This window comes from Pterocles gutturalis, unplaced genomic scaffold (genome assembly GCF_000699245.1).
Source record: "Pterocles gutturalis isolate BGI_N339 unplaced genomic scaffold, ASM69924v1 scaffold1738, whole genome shotgun sequence".
Taxonomy (NCBI): Eukaryota; Metazoa; Chordata; class Aves; order Pterocliformes; family Pteroclidae; genus Pterocles; species Pterocles gutturalis.
In genome coordinates, this window is record NW_010125169.1 from 1 (window position 1) to 18,625 (window position 18,625).

At 42.8% G+C, this 18,625-nt stretch overlaps 1 protein-coding gene across 1 annotated transcript; it reads left to right on the plus strand.

The window, feature by feature from the left end:
* Positions 1–5: 5 nt before the first annotated feature.
* Positions 6–17,478, plus strand: ZNF365 (zinc finger protein 365; the record flags this gene model as incomplete). The annotated part of the gene is made up of 4 exons (XM_010078442.1): positions 6–487; positions 11,145–11,325; positions 13,355–13,392; positions 17,232–17,478. Coding segments are annotated over 4 exons (948 nt in total), but the record flags the coding sequence as incomplete, so codon positions are not given.
* Positions 17,479–18,625: the final 1,147 nt, after the last annotated feature.

Genomic DNA, 18,625 nt, shown 5'->3' on the forward strand with positions numbered 1-18,625 from the left:
AGGGCAGCCCGGGGAGCCCTGGTGCCGCCCTACAGCAGAAAGGCTCCTACCTGAATTTCTGCGAAGCGTCCTGCGAGAGTGGAAAGCGTGGGCGGGCGCTGGAGGTGGAAGCCGAGCGGCCTGTCTCCTACGTTGCAAACTATGTGTCGGCTGAGTCTCCCGGCAAGCAGGTTTCTAAACCCGGCCTCTCAGCCACTGACTCCAAAGCCTCCTTCGAGGCGCACGTCCGAGAAAAGTTTAACAGGATGGTGGAGGCCGTGGACAAAACAATCGAGAAGCGAATCGACAAGCTTACCAAAGAGCTGGCGCAGAAGACGGCGGAGCTGCTGGAGGTGCGGGCAGCTTTCGTGCAGCTGTCCCAGAAGAAGCAGGAGGTGCAGCGCCGGGAGCGGGCCCTGAGCAAGCAGGTGGACGTGGCGGTGGAAATGATCGCAGCCCTGAAGCAGCGGCTCACCGAGTCGGAGGAGGAGCTTCACCGAAAAGAGGAGTAAGTGGGGAGGCACAGCATCTGCGCGGGCTGGCCGGCGTCTGTGCGAGTGGAAGCCTTCGGGGGAGAAGAGGAGAGATGGTTCAGTTGTTTGCTGGTTATGAAAGGGCCTGGTGCTCACCAGCTAATGATCACTGCATTTGTAGCCTGTGTGGCCATGTCCCCGACAAGGCAGGGGACAGCTCCTGAGCAGGTGGCTTTCATGCTTGACTCCCCAGTGACTAACTTTTACACTTTCTAATGCCTGTGTTGTGTTCCTGTTCTCATGGGGCTGGGGTCAAGGAGAAGCTGTCGTCGGTGTGTAATCTGATTTACACTGTCACCTCTAATCTGTTACCTTTTTAAGACAAGATGGGTGGCTAAGGGCTGGAGGAAGTGTGTAAGAGAATATCAAATAGCACCTTTTTCCTGAAGCCATCCCACCCCAGTCAGTGAGCTGCCTGTGGAGTGGGATGGTCTCTCATGCAGCAGCAAAGCTGTACGGGAGACAGGGATGAAAAGGCCATGTCCAAGTAGGTGTTTCAGATGGACACAGAACTGTGAAATGGGAGTCACTGCCATGGGAATGGGAAGCAGATGCCATAGTCCTTCTGACTAACCTAGGCCATCTAAAAATATGTTTGTGATGCATCCATTAAATATGTAGTGATAGCTGATATATTATTTATACATGAACTACTTAGTTTATTCAGCACTTGCTGAAACCTTTCAGGTTTTTTGGAGCAGCACAACTTATTTTAGAGGAATGCAAATAAAGAGCTGTGGTAATGGAGTGCCTCTAAACCAATTCAGCAGCTTACAAAGGGAAGATGAGAAGCACTAGTTGCCATGACGCTGATCTTTGAAGAAATAAGGAGGTGGTGTAGGTGTTCAGTGTAGGAAGTCTGGAGGGCTTTCATCGTTCCTTCCTGTAGTCTAAGGACTAGAAAGAAAAGGCAATGATGGTTTCTATATCTGTAGGAGTCACCTATCTTAAAGCAGTGCTATAGATTTCCAAGGAGAGGGGACAGCAAAGGTGGGATTTGAGCCTCTGGGGTGTGTATCTTCCTTGAGATATTCAACAGAACCTCTCATTTCTGAAATATCAGGTGATCCTCATGGAAGAGCAGACTGAAGGACTCAAGATGAAGCTAAAGATAATAGTGGAACTGAGACAGATTTGAAAGTATACTGGAAAGAGGCCATGAAGATAACTTAGAGTTTGAAGCAGTCTTGGTATTCCCATCTAACCAAGCTCCCCTTATGGGCTCTTTCATAGCATGCTTCATTCTACTTGTTCTGTAAAAGTATTTTAGAGGGGGGGGGATTGCTCTGTGGAAGTCCTTCCTCTCCAGACTAGAGGGGGACCTCGGGTAAACAGCCATCTTAAGCTGGATGCTGAACTTTAGATACCTAAAGTTAAGTGGTATGAATCTTAACCCAAACTAAATGCAGAACATGTTTTTAAAATTCAAGGCTTGAGATCCACAGGAAAAACCTGACTGTTAGGAGAAAGCAGAAACCATTCAGTGGAGCAAAACCAAAGTTCTGCAGTGCTGCATAAGAAAATTGCTTGTGGAAAAAGAGGATAGGAGGAATAGAGTTATCTGGGTAGAAAGAATGGGTATGATATGGGCAGGATGGGAAAGGACACTGATCTGTAAAAAGAACAAGGCAGCAAAAGTTGTGATTTTTAACTCGTATTAGGTAGAGGCTGCTTGCCCCCTTGTCAGACTGCTTACTAGCAGCAGCAGCAGGCTATGGTTCTGAGGCCAGAAAAAACTGAACACAGAATGAGAGAAGTGGGGAAACACTGTCCTTCACTCTAGATGTTGCCAGGCGTGGTAAATGGGCAGGAGCTCTGATGATTGCTTTTATAATGTTAGCTGTCTCTAAAGGAGTAGGGTGAAAGCATAAGCAGATCAGGAGGTAGCTCCTAGGTTGGTGTTACAGGGAAGACTGAAGGTTATTTGACTGTTCAGAAACACTAACCAAAAGAGGCTGTTTCACAAGAGACTTCACCTGAGTATCCAGGGTATTGCTCTTCTAGGATTACCACTAGCTTGCTTCAGGTTTCACTAGAGAAGATAAAAAAACTTGGAAGCAAAAGCAGCAATAGGAATGAGTGAATAGATATTACACAGTGGTGTGTTTAATTTCTGAAGGTAAATGAGCCTAATGCTTGCTAGTAGGTAGGATGAAAGAATGTCAGCCCAGAGTGTGGAGGGGAAAACAGGGGAGTCAATATGTTCTTGCATGTGCCTGTGCCTGGCCCCGTAGTGTTGCCTCTTAGAAGTCACTACAAAGGTACTCTGAGGAGGCTGGGAGGGTAGGCAGTGTGTAAGAATAGGTAGAGTTCACTTAGAAGAACTGAAAATACAGATTTTTTTTTTTCTTGTTTGGATGGTTCCTGCGTTTCCTATCTTGGGGAACAACAAGGGATAGTGCCATAGAAAGATGTACTGTGTGGCTTGTCAATTAAAAGGTCATTATATAATTAGAAACCTGAGAAGGAAAGGAGTTATAAACAAATGCTTTATAAAAGCAGGACTAGTACTTTTAAGGGTCCCTTTTGAGATTTGAACCTCTAAAAATGCCTGGGACACTTGGCTTTGTGCCAGTAGCAGGGAGGCACTGCATGGTATGCTCTGGTAAAAGGGAGAAGAAAGGATGTTCATGACTCCAGTAACAACAGTGTTGCTTGTCTGGCTTTCTCATGGACTGTTGATAAACTCTGAGGCCTGTCCACATATTCATTCCTTTGCTTAGAATAAGTGCTCAAAAACTTATTTGGTGTGCTGAAAAGTCTTTCTCGTTCAAAAAAGGAGGATCTCAACTTTGGCTTTGATTTCTGGAAGGAGTCCAGATGATTAGGAAGACAAACAAGACTGCTTAATGGAAATTGCAGAAGCAAGAGTTCTCATTGCAGATTGTGGAAAGTCAAAGGCAGCCCTTAGGGACTGCTTTGATACTTGCTGACCTTCAGAAATAAATGCTTTCATCAGTTCCTTTGGATTTTTTTTTTCTTTCAGTAAGCAATCTTGTGAATATGGATAACTTTTCCCAAAACCAGCATTGATATTAAGCCAAAGTAGCTGAAAATTTGTTCCTCTTTCCTCTTTTTAGAAGGAAAAAGAAAGCACCTTCTTCCCTGAAACACCTCCTTATCATGCTATTTCTAAGGAAGTAAAAGAAACCAGTCTTCCTTTGGTCTCTGAATGGTTGTCCCCACTACCAGGGGTCATGCAGTAGGGTGCATGTGAAAACAAGAAAGGGTTTATAATCAATATGCTTTTCTACATCTCAAAGAGACTGAGGAATGACTATTCTAGATCAGTCTGAGGGTTTAAAAAACAAAACAAAACCAACACCAAACCAACAAACTATCCGAAAGAGGAGAAAAAAAAAGGAAATTCTAGTACAAGTCTAAGATAAGGTCACAAAAACTATTCTTTGGAGGCTCTGTAAAGAGGCTCACAAACTTTATGGGGATCCCTTCAAGTAATTCTTGAAAAATAACAATGTTCTGATAAAGAAGTTACAGGTGTTTACACTTGGCCCATACTTGAGTATCCCTCCATATCCACCTACTCTGTCAGTGTCTTATATGAATGGATAATCGCTATCAGAGATCAAAGGACTCCACAATACTCGATTTAATAATCCGGTTTATTTTTATCTTTATAAAATGTGCCCAGATAATCCAGGGACCTATCTGGGCTATTAGGCTAGACCTGCATCTACATGTAATAATGAAAGAATTAACTAAATATGGAACAGGATATATTTGCAGATTTAACCATCACTCCTGATCTGTAAATTGGCTATGAAAAAAAGAAAAAGTTGGGATTTATCAGTTTTCTTCTTCAGAAGGTTATGCAAGAAGATGACAGAAAAAAAAAGTACAATTGCGGTTTGGAAAATGGTTCTGATTTTGGGTCCGATTGTGAAATCAAATAGGAAAGCTAAGGGAAAGGAAGAATGTGCATCAGCAAGAATAATCTGGTTAGGAAGCCCCAAGAAGAGTTAGGGAGGAAAGATCTAAATTCTTTGTTTAAACGTCAAGGTTTCTGGAAGGAAGAGATGGAGCTCTTCTAGGCCTTACATCTTGCATCTCTGCCCAGCGTAGCAAAGGCACATATTGCACTGTTGGGACTCTGGCAGTCGTCAGTGGAGGCAGTAGACCTGAGGTCACCTTGATTTGATGGAATTTCATTTCTCTTCTCTGTTTTACCTGCAAAAGCCCGTATTGTCCTGAGCCTCTGCTTGGACCAAGCATGTGAGACAGATAAAGACTGTGATCCACCAAGTGGCCACATTGTCAGAAGCTGTTTTCTCTGCAGTGTTCTCCAAAGCCAGCAGCAAGTCTTTAGACTTCACAGCTCCATAGAGAGTAAATTATTCTCAGAGTTATGTTGTCATTGCTAATCAAAGCACTAATTTCAAATGACAGCACTATGAGGTTTCACTGGTTACTCCCTCACTCTGAGAGGGAGGAGCATTGGTTTAGACAACCAGCAGGCACAGGGCCGCCCATTTAGAGTTTGTAGGGTCAGTAGGGTTATTTCTTTAGACTTGTCAGGTTTTTTTTTGTTTCTTTTATTTAAATAAAACCTATAGCAGTCCAACAAAGGCAGTGATAAAGCAAAATTATATTTTTAGTTAAATTATTCCTATTTCCTTACCAAAATGTCTGTGCTAATATGCATGTGGGTAGCTGCTGTTATACTAGTGTGATGCCCTTGTTGAGGGGCTAGACAGGTGGAGGTGCCATACTAATGCGTAGTTGAAGTAGTCTTACTCTAAGCATGGGCAAGTGTTACAGAAGTCATTCTTGTCTGACTTATTCTCATATTTAGAAAGTCAAAAGGACAAAGTTTGTTTTTATTATTTGCGGGGAAAAAAGAAAAACTGATGTTCTGAAGGAGCAGGCACAGCTACCAACAACAGGTCCCAGTTCACTAACCTGCCTCAGTTGAGCCCTGGGCAGTTTTGACGAATGATGGCTACAGGGTCAAGCTTTCAGCAGAGCTGCTGAGCAAATAAATGATTTAATTGGAAAATGTGCCCTGAAAGGGATTATTCAATGTTTGATGAAGGAGAATGCAACTCAGAGTGAGTACTGTGATCTTGAAAATAACACAGGAGCCTGCTGGAAGGGAGTATGGCTGTGTTGAATAAGATACCAAGAAAACCACTGAAACTAAAACCAGCTATGAACTTAACTTCTAGAGGACACCGAGAGGCTTGCTTCTGTAAATTATGTAAGAAGATGAAACTAATAGAGTTGGTTTTTCAGTAAGTCTGAACAGGGAAAACATTTGAAGTTATGGTCCTCAGCTGGAAGCTGCCTTCAATGGTGGCTTAAACAATTTCACTTTGTCTTCTAATAATAGGGTAAGAGCATTGCCATATCTCTGACAGTAATTTCTTTAACCAGTCTAACGCATTTGTTTTGAGACTGGCTGGTCATGCCCCTGCTCTGGCATAGCCTGCAGTGCGAGGGATATTTCAGAATAGCTGTGGTGGGGAGTAGTTTTTCGTGCCACTGGCTTCACCCTAAATTTGCAAGCAGTGGAACTATCTGTGCAAGTAACATCTCGACAATGGGATTAAAAGTTGGCTCTTAGAGATCACTGCAATTTATGCCTTCAAACAACAGCTTTCCTTAAAATGTAAATTTCAGTTGTACAACAGAACAGTTTTTTGCTCTAAGTAGAATATGACCACAACTACACATCATTCTTCCACCCTCAGCTTCAGGTGGTCCTGCTCCTTCTTCCCTGTTTTCTTTCATCTTCCCACTCAAGAGATTACTCCTCCCCAAGCTGCCGTGGTTCAAGTGTAGCATGACTATCCCACAGTGTCACCCAGTAAATTCAGGGCTCGGATCTAGAGCATAGCCCACTGAATGGGTGCAACTTTCTGAAGGGAGGAGGTGTGAACCTCTGAAATCGAATGTACTGATAGCGGTGTGGGAATGTGAAACTACAAACTAATGAATAACAGATAGCAGCCGTCAGGCAATAACACCAATGGGATGGTGGATGAGGTCAGTGCCATTAATACTTAATGAATGTGTATATTTTAAATATTTTCACAAGTAAATCACTTTACGCCTTACTGTGGTAGGAATTTTCCTATCTTCGGGTAAAATAGTGTGTTGGGTTTTCTATGGATTTTAGGCAGAGTTATTCCAAGTGCAGTTCTCTAAAGGGTTTTAATACTTGGGTGCAGAAGCTGCATAGAGCTTCATGCTTGTCTCCACCTACAGAGCAGGTGCAGGTGTCAAAGTTGCTGTAAATAGTCCTGCGACCAGTATTATGCATCTGTAGGAGGGCTTGGTTGCAATGTGAGAAATCATTAGCCCTCCTTGTCAGTTGTTAAGGAGCTGGAGCTGTCCCAACCTCTGTATCTACTCTGTGTCACATGCTTAACTGCTGAAAGCCACACAAATACTGAGGGTATCTGCAGGGTCCACATGCCAGGAGCTGCTCTGGTAAACTAGAACTGCAGCTCACTAGTCCTGCAAGGAGCGCTGTATAATCTCATGGTAAAGGCAGAAGAGTAAATGTCACCTAGTCAGTCGATGATTTGTAACTTTATTTACCACAGCTCATGCTGTTCCATGACACCAGCCTCCATAAAGAAGGTTTCAGGAAAAGTTTCAAGGCAGGCTGTCTGCAGTTTTTCTATGAGGGCAGTTGGACTCTGGTTGGAATGCAAAATGCCAAACTAGTTAAGTTACATTAACCGTAACAGGTTGACTCCCTGGCAGAGTCAGATTCAAATAAAAGCTTTGGCAGCAAGTCTTTCTTGCCTGCAGTGCGTCCTTCCCTCTGCACTTGTTTTTTTCAGCTGAGCACCTTTGAGTTGCCTGCTGCACTGCAATAAATTCCTCCTGGACTCCTCTGGCACTGGAAGAGCTCTTCTCTGGCAATCTGGCAGTACAGGCACCTCCTCTTGGACACCTCCCAGGTTGCATCCCCTTGTCTGCTTTGTCTTTCCCTCTCGCTTACCTTGCCCTGCCGCCACAAGCTGCTCACAGTTCAGTGTGCCCTCTGCACTCCGGGCACCAGCAAGAATCCCTCCTCCTGAAAGGTTTTGTCTGACAAGAGCACCCAAAGCAAAGGAAGAAACACACCTTTCTCCCTGCTGCCCAGTCACAACCCCTTTAACAAAACTTTTTGCTATACAACATACCTTAATATTAGTATAGTAAACTATGAGCAAACAGATGAGATCACTCAGCTATCCATTATGGAAATTTACAGAGATCTGAGCTGCACTGAGCATCATCTACTCTGCTCAGAAAATATACTGTCAGGATCTAAAGTTTATGGTGTTACAGCAAGTGCCAGAGTGCACCTGAGCAAAAATGAGCAGGAGTCTGCAGGCTGATGGGCAGAGAGCAAATGCAGGAGCAGAGCAGAGTGGGAAAGAGATGCTGCTGAGAGCAGAGGAGTTCAAGGGGAGTTAATAACTCTACATAACCTTTTCCTAATATAGCAGCAGTGCTCCAGATGTGGAATAGTCTGTGCAGGGTAGCAGAGACCTCTCATTAGAAAGGCCAACGCTTCAGGTCTGAGCCAGGCTTTAATGAATGATTCCTGTTTCAGGTAAGCGCTGCTGACAAGGCTGTTCTGTCAAGACACAGAGCCCAGTGGGCCCATGCTGCTGTGCTCTCGTTTATGCCCCTACCAACTGGGCACCACAATATTCACGGGCTCAGCTTCCCCCGACTTCATTAGGAGCAGCGTCTGACCTCTGTGAATATCCATCTTTCCACAAACATAAGAGCAGAGAGTAAAAGATAGAAATCATAGCATATAATGCCCCAAAAATTGGCAGAGCCCTGGAGAAATAAATTGAAAGTAAAATAAAGAATATAGGCCAAAAAATCATTACAACCATCTAGAAATAGAGCTGAAGGGAGAGGGTCATCAGTATGGCTAAGATAAAGTCTGGGTGAACTACAAGAGACAAGAAAGGCAATTCAACAGGTAAGCAGCAGCTGCAGGCAGCTAGATGAGTTCTTTGAACCATTTCCCTATTGTTCATGGTGGGAGGAATGTAAAAATTCTTCTGGGAACTCCCTTCGGGTAACCAAGGCATAGCCATGGCACAGAGTGAGCTCTCTGAGGGAGAGGCATCAGAGCAAGTAGAAACACTTATTAACAGTCCCTCGTCAGGGCTTGATGTTGTTTTCCTGAGAGGTGAGAAGGAAGTGGAAACAAAGAAAGTAGTTGAACTAACTGAAGTGTTGAGTGTGACCAAGACCTGGTGGGTGGGTATACTCTGCCTTCTGTCTTTGTAAAGGGAATTTACAGAGTGCTGGTACCATTTCAGCTGAAAGGAAAAGTTTTAGATAAAAGTTATTAAAGGCAGGTTCATGGGCTGTATAGAGGCAACTAAACAGAAAAATTATGGAAGTGCTACTACTGCTGCTAATAACAGTTCCTACAAATAATGGCACGTAGGATGCCAAGTGTAGTCTAGAAAGCAAGGAAGATACTGGTGAATTTATTGACACTATGTATCTGCTCTCCTGGTAGTGATCAAAGTCTTCCAGAAAAATCACTGCTTCCCCCTGAGCCCCTATAGCACAGTAAGGAGGTATTTTAGGAAAGGAAACTTTGTGCATGGTTTATTAATGCCATGGAGCAGGCAGTTAATGAATGCTTTTGAATTACCTTTGCTGACTCAATTACAAATGTTAGCATTTATGAAACTATCACTCTTAAATGCCAAGTCCTCGATGCTTGTAGCCTCCCACTGCAGCGAAGTGCACAAGCCTACAGCAACCCTGGCAGGTACATCCTTGTGGTGTCCCAGGCTGGCAGCTCCCTGCTCTGCCCCATCCCTCCTGCAGGAGGGCCAGTGGCCTAGCGGGCCGTGTGTGTGAGAACTCTCCTTCCATACCCAAAGGGAAAGGGATTTGGAGCCGACCTACTGAGTCTCTGTCCCTTTGAGCTTTCTGTCCACTGTAAAAGAGGAGGCTGCCGGAGTCCCGAGGGCTCCCAATGCTAACACAAATACAGAGTGGCATCATGAAACAGGAGGTTACAATGCTTTAAATGCAGCCTGAATAAGGCCCTAAAATTGTCCTTAATGAGTTTAGATTGGCTTCTTCCTATGCATTCTTCAGGCTTTTTATTACCAGGTCACTCTGGGCAAGCTAATAATCACAGAAACTGTGCAGAGCCTTGAAATGGAATGGGTTAGCTGAGCTAATCAGAGAAGTACCTCTCTGTTTCATCAGCCAGATTTTGTGGGTAAGTTAACAGAAACTAATATTCATTGATGTTCTTCATCCAAACAGTACATGTTTGTTTTTGCCTCATTCCTACCATTAGATCAGCCATGCAAACTGTGTCTTGCTGCACTCTGCTGTGGTTTAGAGCAGGCAGATCCAGCCTGAATCCTAGATGACAAATTTCCATAGCTGGTCACTTGTGCATGACGTTTCTTAGCTCAGACCAGCTCACTGTTTTGTACAGTTTCACAACTACACTGAGTTAGACTAATTATCTACAACTATACTGAACTAAAAAAATGAAATACAGAGAAGCTTTGGATTTGTTGTAAACAAGTTAATCTTTGAAAGGCTCTGCTACAAACTGTTTCCTAGTTTCTGCTTAAAACACTTTTCCCTCAGGCAACGTATCTCTACCAAGTAATCATGCCCTTTTCATTTGGCAAGCACTGATTCCCCCAATTCCCACCTCTTCATTTTGTACAAAGCAAAAATGAACATGGTTTCATTGGCAGAGCAAGAACTGTTTATCCAGGCATTTATCAACTGGGGAACTCCTACGTGCTCAGATTTGCCATTTTTCATAGTACATGCTTCACTCTGTAAACAAACTTTCCCCCCCCAGAAAATTTTGATACCAGAGGTCCAAGTGGTGGCCTGATTACTGATAGTATGCAGAGCACTTCAAAATGAGCTGTGTCTCAGTACAGAGCTGGGACCTTTCACAGGCAGTGGTGCCATCTGTTTCTTCCAGTTGCGTTACCAGACAAGAAACTTTCCTAGACTCCTGACCTAAAACTCACTCTTCCCACACACATACTCCTTGATCTGTGATCAGTAGATTGTCTCTTAATCTCCCATGCTCCCACCAGCTCCAGAGCATAACACTGCATTTTGACGTACTTGCAGGATTGCAGACAAAATAGCCACGGTAGCTCTTTTAAGTTAGGAACCACCCCAGTAGCAACATTAAACTACCATTGTAAGGTTATGATGTATTGGGAAGATGAATTTGGGGGTTTATCTACTTCCTCTATTATTTCAGGCCTGATATTCACATGGGTAAGTAAAAAAAAAAAAAAAAGATAAGGTGGCTATAGCTGTCTCCAGATACCCTGAGAGGTGATGCGTAATGACATTTCTGCCCTGTGGGCAAGTAAGAACTATTCCCAAGAGACATGATAATATGACAAAAAACCCCAAATCCACTGCAACTGAAATTCGGCATTCAGGGTTCCAGCACTTAACGAAGTCTCCACAAAAAGGTTGAAATCTTTTAATAGAGGTGAAGGACAGCAGTTAGCCACCATAGGCTATCGCCATGCAAAACAGGAGAAGCATCAATAGTTTTTTGACAGCAGTGAGACCAAAGGCCTTCCCATTATTTAAATGTGACCTCTTTGCAATGTTTCTGTCCTACAGAGAAGTTGTTACTTTCAACCACTTCCTGGAAGAAGCAGCAGAAAAAGAAGTGCGGGGAAAAGCCAGGCTCCAGCACTTCATTGAGAACCTATTGCAGCGCGTGGATCTGGCAGAAAGGCAGTTAGAATATTACCAAAATCGGCAGATGGTGTGCAGCCACACCGACATCAGCGAGCACGTGGTAAGCCAGCAAAGTCCTTCCCTTCATTGTCACCCACCACCAGAGGGAAAGTATTGGAATTTGAGTACAGGTGGGCTCAGTGGGACAGGCTGATTGCTACTCCAGACAGATTTGGATTCGTAACCTGTTTATTCAGGCTTGTTTTATTTATGTTTTGAACTGCTACTTCACATGAGCAAAACAAGCAGAAAGTATCAGAGCAGCAGTAGCCAAAGATGGGAAAGGGAGAGCAAAGAATAATGAAATATTTGCCAGATATTTAACTTTTTTTTCTCAGCTTTGGCTATTGCTGCTGTTAACCTTTGCAAGAAACACTTTCCTTTAAGTCACTTAGTGACTTGGCAGGTTTTTGGAGATCTCTAAAGGTTTTCAGGAAAGATATGGATCCCTATAGAGGACACGTCAGCCTGCTGGTAAGTCAGGTTGCTTTCTGTAGTTACCTATCATGTAAATCTTAGAAATGGTGAATGGATTCCCACAGGCCTGTCCCCCACATATTAGAAACCAAAGCTGTCTAAACATTGTTTTTTAAAAATACATGATTTTTAAAAAATCCCTCATTATTAATACTTAAACTCAGTATTTTCCCTAGAATGCGTTATATTTATACAGCAAGTTTTATCCACATGGCTTCCAAAGACTATTTCAGTTTGGATGAATACCAGATACTGCCTGTGCAGTAACTGCTTGTCCTGGGAGGTGGGAGGAAAAAGCATTGATCATGGCACAGCACCGAATAGGTACGGAGTGGTGGGAAGCAAAGGTTCCTGTAGCAACCTGGAAAACAAAGAATTTTAGGCAAGACCTGTAAATGTCCTGAAATCTAGCGCAGGACATCTCAAACAGTGCCTGTGAGAACACTGAGGGGGGCTGTAAAGATGGGCCTCGGTATTAAGTCATCTCCCGTGCTCTTGATGCGTTTAGCAGGATCCCTGGCTCAGCAATGTCCCTTGGGGAAGGCACTAATTTTTGAGGCAGCTGCCCTGCTTTCTGAGTGACTTCAGCATTCCTCTGAGGTCATCCTTCCAATTATTGACCAGCCTGACCTTCAGGACGTAATTACAGAAAAGCACACCATGAGATGGCTCCAGACTCCATCCAAGACAGACGACAAGCAAAGTCAGGCTGGGCAAAAATCCATCTGCAAAGTGTGGACAATACCAGGGACAGGGGAAACATTTACGAGGACATAATCATTTTCATATGCCAGATCTGAGTTGCTTGGCTCCATGACTTCATCAAATGATATTCAAAGGCTCAGTCTAGCAGCACTGATAGGAGATCAGTACAAAGAACCGATTCAGTACCCATACTGATTTAGGCTGAGCTGACATTGAACAGCTCCTTTCCTGACCCCTGCTAAAAGAGGGACTAGACAAATTGTTTCCAGGCTGTGAACCAAACTGTTGTAAAAAATGAAGTCATGCAATGCTTGTGCTGGCGCTGAGGCTATGCTGTCACTAGCTGGTCTCAGGATTTGGGGTGGGAAGGGAGAGAAAAGGTTGCGTTCTCATCCTCCACCCTTCAGTGCTGCTGTAGGCAGAGCCAAGGTCTCGTAGCTGGAGTTCCCTGGCCACTTGTATAAAGGAAATGGATCACTGCAAAATTAAATGCCCTGAGAGAAAGTTAATTTAATATAGCTTATTCAGGCACTGTACATTATTAATTCTCTTGAACACAGTAGTTACTTCTCATTGTATCCATACTGTTTAATCTAATGTGAAAGATCTCTGTTCAGCCCACACTTCTTTAGCAATTTACTTTTATTATAGTTACGATAAAAATAATGAAGAAAAATCCAACCAGTAACAACTCACATGTTATGAATTTTAAAAACAGATTAAATAAGTTGGAGGAGTAGTAGTCTGTAAAAGTTTTTTTTCCGTTTCTTTCATGAATATTCTTCTAGTTTTAACAGCAGGTGAGAATGGAAGTATGATTTTGAAGACTGTGTATATTTTATCCCTATACTTTAATTACTTTATAATGTAATAGGAATATTAATAACCTGTTTCTGTTTTCTTTGCAGTTTACAGACATTTCATTAAATAAGAAACCCAGATGCCTGTATGTATATCTTTCTATTTTTCTTCTTACTTAAATATACTAACGACACGCTTACGTTTCTGCTTTTTGCACTTCACCTTATCCAAAAGCCTGAATCGGGTTAGGTTTGGATCAAGTTCTGTACCTGAGTATGATCTATATTTATGTCATGTAATAGAGGAAAAGCAGATTTCTGCTAAAGCAAGCTAAAACAGTTATTTTGAAAAAAAAAATGAATAATTTCAGTTAAATTAATGACTCCTTGCTGCTGACTGTGATAGCCTATTGCAAAGCTACAGTAGTTGAATCTCTTCAGCAGACACAGGCCAAGTTTCATCTGAAAGCATCTTTAACATTCTGTAGGTAGAAAAGAGACAGTTGTCATTTCCTAACTGACAGTAACACTGTCAACTTAAAAATCACATGTAAGCAAACGTGTCCTACCAAAGCATGGGCACTAACAACATCTCAGGTTACTCAAGCAGCTGTCCTGGGAGCAGCAGAACTAATGGGGGCTGGTTTCCCATGTCGTTGTGACTTGTCGTGAGTCTCAGCAGCTGGTTTGGAGCATCACACATGCCACTTGGCCAAGCGACGGTCAGGTAGTGCATCCTTCCTCAGGGCAGCATTTCTTAGTGGAGACACGAGTTTGGGTCTTTTTGCCTGTTAAACCTGTTGCATCACCACAGGTCTGGGACTTCTGCAACCCTGACAGATTTGTATGTGTTTGACCATGAACAGATGAATGGTCTGGAAAATAAACAGAAAATACAACATGTAGCCTACTGGGTTGAGGTTGGGGCTTTTTGATCTTTGGGTTGGTTTTGGTTTTCATGTATCTTAGTCCTAGCAGGCAACTGGCCAAGTGCTCTTTTGCCAGTAAGCAGTGTTTGCATTAATAATTAACAGCATGGGGATTTAGCTTTGGTTTTTCTACTTCTTATTTTCATAGCTTTTATATCTTTTTTTTTTTTTTCCCCTACTGATCTGAGATTCTGGAAAAACTTGATTATCCAAAGTAGACTTTGAGTTGACTGTGCCTACACTTTTCAGGCTTCTAGGTGTCTTAATATGATTGGAATCCAGGAAGACAGAATTAAAATATAAACAGTGAATTCAGTGACTCGGTGAGATGAGTCCTTCCACTGACAAGTCTTTGGTGTAAATATAATGCAGTTTGGTAAAACCCATTAATTGCTGACAAATAGTGGGAGTTCAAAGGCATACATGAAATTGTTTAGAGGTTTCTGTTTAACTACTGGTATACTTCTCCTTTGAAAAGACACTGTTAGAACTAGGAGTTATTAGTAGCCATTACTTGGAGTTACCAGGTTAAAAATGGCCTAACTTGTCCTGCAAAGAAGGGAGGATAGAGGAGAGGCTGGTCAGAGCGGTAGGAAAGTTTTGTTTTGTTCTGCCTGTTCTGTGGATGAATCCAGCATTTGTGTTCATCACACCAGCTTTTGTAAAGCTGTACCTCAGCTAAGTACATAAAACGAGGTTTTAATGACATGTACCAGTTAGAAAAATGGGGAAGTTTTACTACCCATCCAGAAAATTCAGTGCCATCTCGGAGGGTTTGGGGCTGCTGATGGCTTACATTGTTTGGGATCAATGGCTGGACTTGCAATCCCTCTTGCTCCAAGGCCTCTGCCTTGCTTCCCTGTTCCTTTTCTCCAGTTTCTCCCAGCTGTTTTCAGGAAATGCCCCACTGAGGGCATGGCAGACCTTTGCTGAAGCTCACTAACTGTTTCTCAAAGGCACTGAGACTTGCCTGCACATCTCTGCCTAAATCAACTTTACATGCAGTTCCTATTGCAAAGAAGCTAAGAATTAGGTCTCTCGAAGTCACGAGACCCGTCTCGAAAAACACCTGATGTTTGTGAAATGCAGCAAGAATAGGATTGTTTAGAAGTGCCTGTGGCAGTGGGGTGCATTTAGTCACATCATTTCAGTCTTTCTCCATAATGTGACAGATTAGGAGTATGTTTGAGTAGAAGTTCAGACTCTCACAGTCACTTGCATCCAGGAGCTGCTGCTTTCGATGAAAAAACATTTCCCACATCTGGAGCTGGCAGCATTGCATTTCATATGCAATGGCCTGCATCTTCATCCGTCTTAGATACCTTCTTACCCTGACTGTCAATTAGGGACAGACATCCATCTTCTCTACCATAAACTCATTAAATTTAAATACAATTTAGCTCTTTTAGGCAATCCTCTCTTATGATATTAATGTTGACCTTCTTCTGGTTTTAATAGCATCATTCAGTGCAGCAGAGAGGAGTGACTAATATCACCTGCAATAACACATGCGTGTGCTTTGGGAATAAATGATGTAACTTTTTCACCGTAACAACATCCAAGAAAAACAGAGCACTACATCTTGTAACAACAACTCAGTAATGGACTGTAACAAACAGTGCCCAAGAAGCGATCATAAACCAGAGTGGCCAACACCTGTGCATTTACACAACTGATTTCTAACCCCTACCAAGTGGGTGTGCACTAGGCCAGCAAGGCACAGCATGTGCAACCTCCAGCTTGGACCTGCATGGCATTTTCCCCTCAAAACTTCCCTATAGTGAAGTCTGGTTGGCAGAGCTGACAACCAAGGAAAACTGTTCTGTAGGTAAGGCTCAGTTCCTGTGCTGTCAACTGGCCCTCAGTGCCTCCCACCAGCAAATACAAAGGCGCTTGTTTACACCCTTCTGGTCTTTTAAAGAGCAGGAGAGGGCGTGCACTGTACACACTTGAACAACCGCAGCTTTTTCCAAAACGGCATTTTCAAGTAAGTGTGCAATATTAACTCCCAGGAGAAGTAATAGTACACATATGTTGTTTCCAGAAATAATGAGCTATGGAAAAATAGCCCTACAGGAATCCTTAAGAGATTGACTTGTACATCAGCACGTCAGTTCTTCACTTCAGTCACAGTAGCTGGGCAATAAGAGCTGGTGCCTTACGTTCATAGCACTGCTGTTACACTACATGTATCTGCTGTAATCTGCTAAAAGGGACTGTAATGATCTTACTTCACTGACCTGTGAAACTGCGGTTTTGGCATAAAATTTCAGAGCAGAGGGCATGGAATCAGCCTTTGTAGCACCAGGCACCATGCTGGCACCCCACGTGAAAACACTGATTTCAGCAAATCCTGCTGGGCCTGAACCATTGCAGAGAGAACAAAGAATTGAGCTTACTTTGGCCTTTAAGCTTTCATACCTGTCTTCCCAACAATTTGTGTATTCCCCTTTCCTCTTCTGTTTCAAATAAAGCCTAAAAGCAAACCTGAAGTTTCCGTAGATGGGTGGCCAGCACAAAGGTAGAGTGTGGCGTTTCCTGAGCTATTGGCCATTAGTAGCAGCAGTTCCCTGGGGCCTGACCACAGTTTAGGGTAGCACTGAGATCCCACCAAGAAGTTCTTAGAGTTCCTGCACCTACTTTCAACTGTTACTGGTGCTGTGTGGTCTTCCAAGGCTATGGGATGTTCATTCTTTGCAGAAAGTTGCTGGGAACATGTGCATCTTTAAAATGCCTGTAGATCACCAAGTTATGAGAATATAGACCTCAGAAAGGTCTCGGCACTCCAAAATCAGCAGAATGCTATCTGAATAAAAGTGTAGATGAACATGCATGACAACTTCACCACTTACACATGTCGAGGTTCTCACAGTGAGGGATGCTTTTAAGTATTGAGAAATGTAATTCATCTTGCAACTCTGTTTTTAACTTTCAGCCTGGTCTGGTAAAACAAGGCTATTTCTGTCTTAAAAAATGTATGGGTTTGGGACTTTTGGGGACCTTTTACTGTGCAAGATTGAGTAACAGTTATTAATAATCCCTATTATTAATTTCAGGAGCCGAGGAAGTCAACATACTTCATATAACATCCCTGACGCAAAGCCTCATTCCTGTCAAAAAGGAAGGATCTTTTTTAAAAAAGCAAAGGATGAAAAAAACAGCTTGCAGCCAGTGAAATGCTTCTATGAACCTGTTGATTGCTCAAGAGAAATATGGAGAGCACAAAAGAAAGGCGAACCAGTCTGCTCTGCCAGGAAAAGTAGCGCAAAATCAAAGATGGGTAAAAAGGCCAGACCGTTATAGGAATGGTTAGCAATATATAGTAACACAGGAGCTTGGCTTCAACAGAACAGATATTGAATGAAGTTAATCATCCTGCTTCTTCCTATCTGGCCGTGCCAAAACATATCAGATATAATATATAGAAATATATATAGTATGGAAGATTTATATTATTTAGTAACGCCATTCCCTCTTTGGGCACTATAACAGAAGTGACATTTTATTCCGTTTACATGGAGGATTTTATATTTATTTATTTATTTATAGAGCTTATTTTAAATGACTGCAGTTATCTGACTGGGCAGTACTGTGGCTGTATGTTGAACTATTTTAGCAGCAACATGTGGCTTGGTAATTTATTTTCCATCTGTGCTGTTGCTGAATTTCGGAAGAGTCCATTTAATAGGCACCTAAATATTCAATCTTAGGTAGGTATTCAAGCCTAGGTAGGTATAAGATCAATGATTAACTGTTACCTGCACAGACATACTTGGATGCAAAAGGTCTACTTGAGTTTCTTGGAGGCTGGTTACAGGTTGCTACCCTGGATTTTCTGCCATAAGCCCGGTCGGATACATTTCCATATTTTATTACATGTATTAAACCACTCAATCCTGCCAACAGCCAGGTTGTCTGTTGGTACAGTTTGGGCTGCTCTGCTGTCTCAAGCACAGCTTTCAGATTCCAGAAGCGTTATGGTTTTGCCATATGTACCAGCCTCTGGTGTCACTTAGAGAGGAGAGCAGAAACTGGTACTGCAGCCTGGACAAGCATGGAGCCAGAGGAGAAATTTCGGTACCACGTGCCAGCAGCAGGTTATTGTCAGCTGTGGTGCGGCAAGTGAAAGGCAAAAGCAATGTGTTCCATTGCATGGCACCACGTTCAATGCCTGTGCTTGGTTTTAAGCATGAGAGACCTAAAATGGCTGTGATCATAATTGAAACCCATCACATTTTTATATCTGAAGAATCTTACAGGGCTGAGAGATCCCTGAATTTCAGCTAAAAACCCAAGAGTAAGGAAGTTAGAGACAACTGCAGAGTGGGAACACACATGTTTACATTGGTATGTGCCAATTAAAAGGATCCTTATTTATCAGATTATTTATCAAGATGATTGAGTGTACAGTTTTTTGGTAACATGAATCCTCATGCCATGTTTACAGATA